The sequence below is a fragment of the Corvus kubaryi genome, unplaced genomic scaffold (genome assembly GCF_017639235.1).
Source record: "Corvus kubaryi isolate FWS band 111438036 unplaced genomic scaffold, C.kubaryi_AGA036_p1.0 37149, whole genome shotgun sequence".
In the NCBI taxonomy this organism is placed as follows: domain Eukaryota; kingdom Metazoa; phylum Chordata; class Aves; order Passeriformes; family Corvidae; genus Corvus; species Corvus kubaryi.
The window spans coordinates 312,887-323,506 of NW_024581039.1; the positions used below are offsets into that span (position 1 = coordinate 312,887).

Genomic DNA, 10,620 nt, shown 5'->3' on the forward strand with positions numbered 1-10,620 from the left:
AGCGGCAACCGCAGCGGCCGGGGTGCGGAGCGGCGGGCGGGGGCTGCCCACGGCCGCATCCCCGGCGGCAGCGCCGGGCGCTCTCCGTGGTGCTGATGGCGGCGGCCGCGGGGGCGGGTCGGGCACGGCCGGGAACGGGCTGCGGGTCTGTGTGTGGGGTGTCTGTGTGTCTGAGTGGGGGGGGTGTGTGCGTGTGTGTTGTGTGCTTGCGTGGGTGTCTCTGTGTCTGCGTGGGTGTCCTCATGTGTGCTGTATGCATGTCTCTATGTGTCTGCATGTGTGCTCTGAGGGGGTCTCTGTGTGTTGTGTGGGTGTCCCCATGTGTGTGTGGGTGTCCCCATGTGTCTCCATGTGTGTGCGTGGCTGTCTCTGTGTCTCCGTGTGTCCCCATGTGTGTGCGTGGGTGTCCCCATGTGTGTGCGTGGCTGTCTCTGTATCCCCATGTGTCCCCATGTGAGTGCGTGTTTCAGTGTCTGTGTCCATCTCCAGGTCCCAGTTTGCGCTGAAGTTCCTGGACCCCTCGTTCGTCCCCATCACCAACTCCCTGGGCCAGGAGCTGCAGGACAAGCCCTCCAAGTGGGCCTTCAACCGGAGCGCCTTTGCCCACCAGAGGTGAGCAGGCAGCTGTGCACGGCCCAGGCTGTTCCCCTTCCCACCGGGAGTTAAGGGAATGCAATACTCCGCTAAGTACTCTGAGCTCCCAGGAATTTGCCAGCGGCAAGAGACAAAGGCTGAACCAGAGCTTTTCCCCAGACAGTTGCAGCTCCCCTGGAAGACTTGATTATTTCAGAGCAGGACACCAGGCTGCAACACACATTATTGTACCAGAACGTGACCCAGTTTCCTGGTGTGCAAGTAGAATTGTCATTACTCCAGGATAAATAGCTGTGGTTTAAGACTGGAAACACTTTGGGCTCTAACAGCCATGAAATGCTGTGTCCATGGAGGCCAAAACACACACAGAGAAACTTCCCAGCTGCCGGCAGTTCCGAGCAAGTGCAGTGCTGCTCCTGCCTCCAGCTCTGGCTGCGGGGGCAGGCACAGAGCTTTGTACTCTTTATACATACATCTAATGGCTGATTACATATATTAAACATTTCTATAAAAGAAAATAAGACTGTGTAGCCATTTAAGACAGCTACTGCTATCTTGGATTGTAATTTTGTTCTGACAAATGCCTGCCGGTTTAGGGACTGGCTCATGGCTCTGCTCACATGTCCCACCTGGGGAGCAGGAACCCAGCTCTGTGGCCAGGCAGGATGAAGCTGCTGCGCCTCTCAGTGCAAGGTTTGGGCTTTTCTCCTCCCTTCAGGCCACTGTCCAAGGACAGCAGGACAAGTAATTCCCTTCCAGTGCTGCTACATGCTGCCCTCAGGAGCTGTGGGCTACAGAGAGGAGGTGGCACTTTGTCCCATCTTTTCCCCAGGACCTCCCAGGCTATGTGACAGTGGCCGCCCTCAGTGTTTCTCCATCCGTGGCACCAGCAGCTCCATAAGCTTGTCACTGTGCTATCCCTCTGATGATTTTAGCTGATGCCTCAGGAGCTGCCTTTGCACTTGTCCGTCAGCCAGAACCCATAATTAGGGCACCCAGTGGGACTCCATTAATGCTCAGACATTGGAGGATGCAAGCTGGAGGAATGGTTGTTTGTTTTCCATAAACATAAGTAAATAAAGTCCTATTGGGTTTCTAATTTTATGCCCTGCAAGGGAAATTCCCAAGCAGGGTTGGTTTTGTTTGCTTTGTAAGTATCCCTAATAACTCTTGTAAAAGTACTGCTGTGCTTGCTCAAATATGAATTAGGGAACTATATTTGCATAGCTGGAGACAGCAACTGTTGCTTGGTTTTGTGATTGGAAGCTTGTTAATGAGAATATATATATGTGTGTATATATATATATATATATATATAAATTGTCTCCTTTTAATTCGATTGGATAACCTGGGTTTGCTTCAGGTGCCTTGTGGCTGCACCAGGAATGAAAGGCACACACAGCCCCAGCAGAAACCCGTCCTCGGCCCCATGTCACAGCCTGCACAGGGCAGTGCAGTGCACACCCCACAGCTGGGTGACTGTGGGGGATGTACTGGGAGCTGCGCCCCGTGTCCTAAGAAGCCAATCCCATATTTTCATGCTGACAGTATTCCAAGAGGCACAGGCACAGCCTTAGCTGGTGTCAGTAGGGACCAGCCGGTAAAGCCAAGTGGAGCTCTAGGTGAGGAGCCAGCTCCCTCATTCCCATCTATTTATATTAATTTAAAAACCACTGCACTCTATTGCTCAGGAAACTACTTTAGTACAATTTAAAAAAAGAAAAAGATAAGTCTAGGTGGAAAACAAATCCACTGCAAAAAAAGGGGAAATAGAACTCCATGTTTTCTGTTATTTTGCTCTTGTTTTAGGCAAGAAATCCTTCAGCATGTTGACGTCATCAAAAACTTTTCTCTGACCAAGAGCAGCGTTCGGATCGGGCAGCTGATGCACTACGATTATTCCAGCCATAAGTACGTTTTCTCCATCAGCAATAACTTCAGGTCTCTGCTCCCTGATGTGTCTCCCATCCTGAACAAGCACTACAACATCTGCGCCGTGGTCGGCAACAGTGGGATCCTGACCGGGAGCCAGTGCGGGCAGGAAATTGATAAATCAGATTTTGTCTTTCGGTGCAATTTTGCTCCAACCGAGGCTTTCCAGAAAGATGTTGGAAAGAAAACCAACCTTACCACCTTCAACCCCAGCATCCTGGAGAAGTATTACAACAACCTCTTGACCATTCAGGATCGCAACAACTTCTTTTTAAGTTTGAAAAAGCTTGATGGGGCCATTCTTTGGATCCCTGCTTTTTTCTTCCACACGTCAGCGACAGTCACGAGAACACTGGTTGACTTCTTCGTTGAGCACAGAGGGCAGCTAAAGGTCCAGTTGGCTTGGCCAGGAAATATCATGCAGCACGTTAACAGGTGGGTGCCTTGCATTTAACTGGCCAAATACATCTCTTTGTACAAATACATCTCTTAACTGATTTTTCCCCTCATGCCTGACGTGATAGGCACAGTCTGGCAAGTCAGGACCACTTGTTTTTAGCGCCACTGCAGTTTTGTTGTTGCTTCAGAACATCCTTCAGTTATTTCTGAACAGATTGGTTCTGACTCACGTGCTTGTCTCCCCAGGTACTGGAGGAACAAGCACTTGTCCCCGAAGCGGCTGAGCACAGGTATCCTCATGTACACCCTGGCTTCGGCCATATGTGATGAGATCCACCTGTATGGATTCTGGCCCTTCGGCTTCGACCCCAACACGCGGGAGGACCTCCCGTACCACTACTATGACAAGAAGGGAACCAAGTTCACGACCAAGTGGCAGGAGTCCCACCAGCTGCCTGCAGAGTTCCAGCTGCTCTACAGGATGCACGGTGAAGGACTGGCCAAACTCACCTTGTCGCATTGTGCCTAAGAACCTAAATCTTGAAGTGCCAAATGATTGTCTAAAAAAGTGCCCAAAACCAAATTAAACATTCTTCAGATAGAATTCTAAAAAAGAAACAAACCCACCCTAAAGTCTTTTCCATAATTTAAAGATGCTTTTTAGCCACTGCCCATCCAAGGGTTTCAGCGTATTTAGCAGTGCAGAAGCTTTTATCACATTCTGTAGATGCGATTTGTGCAGCTGCAAAGTTGAAACATTTTGCATTTCTAGATAAGCCACTCAGTATGTTTTAATATCTCTTCATATTTTAGCGTTCCACTAAGCGCCCTAAATCTCTTCATTTTATTGTTCCTTCTCATTAGAGCTAGAAATGCTACTTTTAAAAGGTTTTGCTTCTTTTGTATCTGTTGCTCTCAATAGCTCAGCGTTGCCGTGGCCGATGGAGGAAGCCACTCGGGATTCCGGTGCAGCGTCACACGCAAGTTCCTCAGTGTGGATCCTGATTTCCACCGCTTGGGTATTTTCGTATTTACTGAATTTTACATTTTTTAAAGAATAACAAGAAGAAGGTCACAAAGTGGCTCGTACCTTAGCTAGGTGTTTATATCACTCTTGGAATACTTCAGTGTTTTAATTCCATTTGGGACAGATCCTAGTCCAGACTAGACAGGCTGAAGCATGTTCATTCCCATCCATCTGATACTGTTCTGTCATTTGGTTTCAAAGTTAAACCACCATGGTAAATGGAATTAGGCTTCTCTGGAGGCATATTGGGTGAGAAAAGCCCCAAACCCTGTCCCTCTGCTTGGGCAGGGACTGGCAGGATGGGCAAAAATGGAAGCCAGGAGCTGGGATTTTTAAAACTGGTTTTTGTAGGGAAGTGAACAGAGCTGGAGTGCAGGGAAGAGGAAATGCCATTACCAGATTTCCCCATGTATGTCTGTAACTCACCAGTCAGACAGCTGGAGTAGTGGTCCCATTTTCCCGTCACCAACAGCACTCCAAGGCAGACAGGGCAGACGCTTCCTTGGCTGCTTGGGGACAGGACAAACAATTGGGTCACTTAGAGTTGGGAAGTGTTGGCCATTATGTCTCAGGATAAAGGACCCTGGGAAGTAACTGGGTTTCTTGTGAGTATGCTGGTAGGTATTCAACCATTTTTTACTATTCTGGGTAAGAACTGACCCCACAATGAAAAAAGATGCAAAATCCAATATTTAAAATGGCACATGTTAATTTTTCTCAGCTTCTTTACCTACAAGCCGACATAGGACATGAGGAAGGAGATCTCAAGCACAACACCCAACCTGAGCAGCCCGGGCATGTCCTGGTGTCCACCGTGGCACCGCAGCTCTGCTGGCCCCCGCAGCTGGGACAGTTCTCCCCCACGCCCCCGGGCGGAGAAAGAGCTGCTGGCTTTCTCCTTCATTTGAATTATCCCACAGTTCCCAGCTTTGCTTTTCCAAAGGGCTGTGGCGAGGCTGGGATCACCCCCCCGCTGCCCCCTGCCCAGGGCTGCACGTGGTGTGGTGGTGATGTGCCAGTGCCGTGTGGTGCCACAGGAGCTGTGCTCCATGTTCTCATCGGTGTCATCGTGCGTGAGGGCCTGACCCCAGCAGCGGAGTTCGGCTGTGCCGGGCACAGACCCCGCGGAGCACAAGGACAGGCTGTCCCTGTCCCTCCCTGCTGCCTGTGTCCCCAGGGAAGGACTGAGTCCCCCCAGTGCCGGCAAGGGCTGTGGGATCACAGCCTCCGGGAGCTGTGGGGCCGGCAGCGGCTGGGCAGCGCCGGTCCCAGCCAAGCCAGCAGGGACACTGCTCCAGGTGCTGGAGCACACAGATTGTTCAGCCCCAAACCAGCAATTGCACAGGGAAGGAAGAGCTCTGTACTGCTCGTTAATGAAGTGCAGGATTGAATCATTTCTGGTGTCATTTCTGGTCACTGGGGTCCATGGCGAAGAGGTGCCCAGCAACCCTAATCCTAATGGCAAAGAGTCCACCGGGGCAGAAGGGTCACTCTGAACCCTGGGTGACCCTTGTTGGCTTGTCTTAATGCCAGACATTTTTATCAAGAGGCATTTTACCAGTTTCCTGTAGGGACCCATTATTTCTCATCAGCAAATTAAAGAAATGAGAACTATTATTATATTGGCATGAAAGCAGGGAGCAAGGTGCTCCATGCAGTTTCTGGAACCTCCCCTGGTCCTGGAGAGGGACAGAACGCCCTGTCAGTCCTGGGCACAGCCCTGGCATCACCACCAGAACTTTCCAAAGGCACAAAGGGGCACCAAATGCAGAGAAGGAAGCACAAAACTGACTGCAAATATTTGGAAATGGGAATACAGAAAAATTATTGACAGAGCGCCATATTACATCATTGATTTTTAAGCAAAACTCCCCATCGATGCTCCAGACCCACACTGAACATTTCAGAATCATTGATTTTGATGGGGAGTTCTGCCCCACGATCGATGGCACAGCACAGCCCAGAGTAAATTGCTTCTTAGTATCAATATTTTTTTGCCCGAGCTTGTGCAAGGTGGAAAACCATCTCAAAGTGTGCAGCTTTTGTTTTGCCTGGTGGGGTCTGAGGAAGAGGTGAGGGCAGCAGGGGATGGAGAAGGCAGTGGCTGAGGAGGAGAGGCTCTCTGGGGCTGCCTCTCTCTGGCAGAAATGCCTTTGCATTAATAAACAAATATCTTAATTATTTATTTAATTGTTATTTGGAAGGTGCTGGGGACTGCCCTCCCTGCTCAGGACAGCCAGTGGCCCCTGCATGCGGCATCACCTCAGCTGGGCTCTTCCTTCCCTCTCTTTGGTCCCAAACCTTCCTGCATGAATTGCTGATGGCTCGGGGAGAATTTTCCCTCCCATGACTGAATGTCTAGACAAGCCAACAGAGCTAATGCAGCGTGATCAATAACTGTAAGTACAAAACATTTGAGGTTCCAAAATCTAGAGAAGTCCTCTTGAGCAGCTCCCTCCATTTGGAGACCCTGCTCAGCCCTGGGCAGCCAGGACAGTGTCCAGTGGCAGGCACATCCCGCTCCAGCCCCTCTGCCAACAGGATGGGTACCAAGGTGCTGGGGGTGTACATAGGTTTGGGAATACATGTTTCCTTTCTTCTTTTATACATCTTGGGTCTGTGTTTTTGTTGCTTGCATCTCCTTGGTGAATGGTAGCGAGGCATGTGAAAACAGGCATTTGGCTACTGGGTTTAATTGTGAACTAAACCAAAAAGCAAGAGTTTTGTGGAACAGAACTAACTGTGAATGGAGGCTGCAAAAACAGGGCAAATAGGAAAAAGCAGGTTTTCTGTAAAAGAATGTGTCTTTATTCCAATGGCTCTACAGTTCAATGCCTGATGGAGTTGTTTTCAATAAGAAAAGATAAACGTTTTAAAAAAAAAGAAAAAAAAATGCCATAATTGTAATAAAGGCTTCATTATTAAGGGCCATACTTAAAAGCATTGTTTATTTTTCAATGGCTGATGTTCGTAAAAGGCCAGGGCAAGTCTCAGGTGAGCGGCAAAGGCGCCCGTGGTGGGAAGGACGCTGCAAGTGGAGCTGCTCCAGCCTCACGAGCATGGAGAGCCTTGGGACTGGGCCTGGGGGCTGGGACCAGGCTGTGTGTGTCCCCAGCCCGGGGCTGGGGACAGGCTGCACAGCACATCATGCCCTGGCTCCCCTCATGACCGTGCCACGTTCTCGTCGTGAGCATCGGGAGCTCGGGAGCTCTCAGTGTGATCCCGCGGTGTGATGTGCCTGCAGCATTGACTCATGTGCCATAACCCGATATTGAATGCATTGTTTTTAAATAAAATGGTTTCTTGTGCATTGGGAGTCTGTAAAACTCTGCTGCCTCCACTTCTTCCTTATTATTTCCCAAACTGCTCTGGGCCACTGATAGGGTTTTACTGGAAAACTTCACCAGAGGAGTTGCCAATGGTGTTGCTTAATGCTCCCTGTATTTCATTATGCAGTGCAACAAGCTTGGTGTGATGGATCAAATTCTGCACTCCCGTGGAATACGTGGAGATAAAAAGCGTGGGAATCTGGGCACTGATTGGCTCATTAAGGTAAATTACATTCCCAAGAACACCTTACAGCCCACTGCTGTTACTTGTTCCAGGTGACTTGTTCCAGCTGCTGCTTGCACCAGCACTGCGTAGCGTCCTCAGTGGCTCCCGGCAGGAATTCTGCGGTGTGTTTTTAGGAGTTCGCATGAACTCCCAGGATAGAGTCCCTCAGGCTGGCAGGCACAGGAGCAGAGCCATGCCAGATCCTCTGTCTGTGCTATCTGTGTGCTTCCCACCACTAATATCCCCTACAGCTCATCTATTTGTCCTTGAGACCATCCTGGCAGAGAGGCAGGGTTTGTAGTCCCACAACCCAGTTTGGGTATGGGGATGGGATAGGAAAAATCCTTTCCTTCCTCTCCCACTGGTAAATGTGAGGAAGGCTCTGCTGGCCACTGGTGCCAGGGCTGGAGGGTGCCAGTGGCCAGTGTGGGTTGAAGCCCCCAGCCCTGTGTCCAGCTGTGCCTCCATCCCTGGGAAGGTGTCCTGAGGGGCTGGAGCTGCTCCCTCTGCAGAGAATGGGCTTGTGACAGCAGTTTCAAAATGCCAAAGAAAACACTTGCAATGTTTGTTTAAAAGCAGGTGAAAATGACATGTGCAGGCCCTGGCCAGCTGGTGACGGCTGTTTTAGAGGAGAACTCCCTGCACCTGTGCCGTGTCCTGCACTGAGGTGTCACCCTGGAGTCACCCTTTCCTGTGTGGTTTGGGTCAGGTGCCAGGTGTGGGTGCTGCAGGAAACTACAGAGACGAACCCCAGAGAACAAAAGAGGAGAGAAATTAAACTTCATATTCCCAGGGGAGCCACAGCCCAAACCAGAAGCATGCTGGGCAAGAAAGCGCAGCCAGGCCAGGTCAACCCCCAGGTTTGTCCCACCCCACCATCCCTGGACACTCCACTGCTGCCTCTTTGGGGGGAGTGAGAGCACCTGGCTGCAGCACGGGGAGCCCTGGCTGCAGGCAGACAGGAGGAGGAAAGCTAACAAAGAGACTCCCTGCTCCCTCCCCCAAGAGCAGAGGGAAAGCCTCTGGCAAAGGCAGCCATGCAGGCAGGGAATGCTGTCCTGCTGGGCAGCTGAAGCTCGCTGGGCTGGAAGCAGCAGCAGCCACCCGGCTTCCAGCGCTGCTCCTGCCACCGTGCCCAGCTGCCAGCTCGGCTGGGCCTTGTCCTGCCTGGGTGACAAAGGACACCCAGCACCCTCCTGCTTCTGAGGGCAGGCACAGCCCCATCAGGATGTGCCCTCTGCTTTGGGTACAACTGCGCCATGCATGGATGGTTTCACCTTGGCAGGTTGATTCCCAGGAAAATTTTGACACTAATTTGGAAAGACACCAGAATTAGGCACTACAGTGTGTAACAAAACATCCTCGGGGGACACAGCCATCAGGTGCAGGTTTGGAAAGAAAAAGTCAAAGTCAGGCCTGATGAATTTGTTGGAGAAGAAGAAGGCAAGGCAAAGCAAGAGGAAAAGAGAGGAAAAGAGAGGAAAAGAGAGGAAAAGGGAGGACACGGACACCAGCACATGTGCAGCACCAGATTCCCATCAGGATCTGCCCACCCACCCCCCTCCCGCCTGCCCACAGCGGCACCTTCGTCTCTGGAGCGCTGCACTTGCCTCTCTTTTCCCCAAATCAACTGCAACTTTTGCCTTCCTTTAGGAAGAACAAAAAGATTTCACACATAACTTGCCCTGAACAAAGGCACCTCACGCCAGGGCTTTCTTTTTTGTCTTTCTTTCTTTTTTCTTCTTCACCACAAGCTGACAGCAGGAGGAGTATCTGGGGCGGGGGGAGCTCCACTTTATACCGGCCTGATTAGTGCCAAAAAGCAGCCCGGAAAACACTGTGAGTTCCAGAGACACGCCAAGACGACAGCATGGAGAGAAACGGATAATTATCATTTGGGATCCAATCTGTAGGGAAACTGGATGCTGTCATACACAACCTGTTTGCAAGGAGATTCCAGGTGCTCTGGAGAGTGGCCTGATGATGGAGTGTCCAAAAGGTGACATTTCTCCCCATTTCCCCACTTTCAGTTACTGGAAAGACCCAGTGGAGGTGGGACCCTCACAAATACAGAGACGGTTATCAGGGCCAAGATATGGATGACACAAAACGCAAGGACGAGACTGCTGTTGCTGCTGTGCTACTGATTAAAGGAGTGGGCAGAAGTAGTGAACTGCACAGCTGGGAGCAACGGGCACAGCCCAACCCGATGTGTCTTGGCACGGGTGCCCTGCATGGGCTGTGCCATAGCAGGCAAGTCCCCACTTTGCCAGCTCCATGCCAGAGGACGCTGTCCCCTCGGGCCCTGAGCCCACTGGGATCCTGTCCGCTGCTCCTCGGCCGCTCTCCTGGCTCCCCGTCCCTGTCCGCTTCCATCCGTCCTGCGGGTGCCCACAGAGCCGCGGTGCCAGCCCCTCGCCATGAGCCCTGCGGAGCTGTGCGCTGCCCCTGCCAGCCGCGAGGACTCAGGGGCGGCCTGGGGAACCGGCCCTTCCTCGGGAAGAGGGGGGAACGCCCGTCCGTGTGTGCACCGGTGAGCGGGACCCCACAGCCGTGTGCCAGCGGGGTGGCACGGGGACGCGGGGCTCCTGGCACTGCACCACCCACGCCCGGCTGACGTGCATCCTTCACACCTTGTTAATGAGCCCTAATTCAGCCGCATTTAAGGCAACTGATAACCAATAACCAATAGCACAGATCGGCGCTGTACCGTGGTTTGCAGCAGCGCCGGCTGTGTGCAGCGGGGCCCCTGGAGCAGCCGGCTGCGGAGCCCCGCTGCCGGACCGGGGCTTGCTGGGCCGCCTGCCGGGAGGAGAGCCGCGTGGCGGCAGTGCGGGAGCAGCCCTGGCCGCTCCCGGGGCCGGTTCGGGGCCGGTCCCGGCGGCACCGTGCGCCCCTCACGCTACAAAGACGGCGGCAGCTTTAAGGGCCCCGCGGTCCCCTCACGGAGGCCCCGCCCCCCGCCCCTCAGCGCGCGACCATTGGCGGCCCCCGCGCGCTCCGCCTTTCCCGCGCTGCCCGCCGCCCTCACGCCCTCACGCCCTCACGCCCGCCCGCGGCGCAGGCCCGGCCCCGCGGGCGCGGCCGGGGCGGGCACGGTGCCGCCGGGACCG

At 52.7% G+C, this 10,620-nt stretch overlaps 2 protein-coding genes across 2 annotated transcripts in view; both read left to right on the forward strand.

Annotated features, from left to right (window-relative positions):
• The window catches only part of ST8SIA3 (ST8 alpha-N-acetyl-neuraminide alpha-2,8-sialyltransferase 3), a 7,940-nt gene extending 678 nt beyond the window's left edge, over positions 1 to 7,262 (forward strand). Inside the window, exons 2-4 of the mRNA XM_042021508.1 lie at positions 490 to 612; positions 2,404 to 2,961; positions 3,172 to 7,262. Coding sequence (XP_041877442.1) covers positions 490 to 612; positions 2,404 to 2,961; positions 3,172 to 3,454 — 964 coding nt within the window. The 3' untranslated portion in view covers positions 3,455 to 7,262. The remainder of the gene's footprint in view (positions 1 to 489; positions 613 to 2,403; positions 2,962 to 3,171) is intronic.
• Positions 7,263 to 9,927: 2,665 nt separating this feature from the next.
• ONECUT2 (one cut homeobox 2) overlaps positions 9,928 to 10,620 on the forward strand; it is a 19,545-nt gene continuing 18,852 nt past the window's right edge. Inside the window, exons 1-2 of the mRNA XM_042021553.1 lie at positions 9,928 to 10,040; positions 10,230 to 10,605. Coding sequence (XP_041877487.1) covers positions 9,928 to 10,040; positions 10,230 to 10,605 — 489 coding nt within the window. The remainder of the gene's footprint in view (positions 10,041 to 10,229; positions 10,606 to 10,620) is intronic.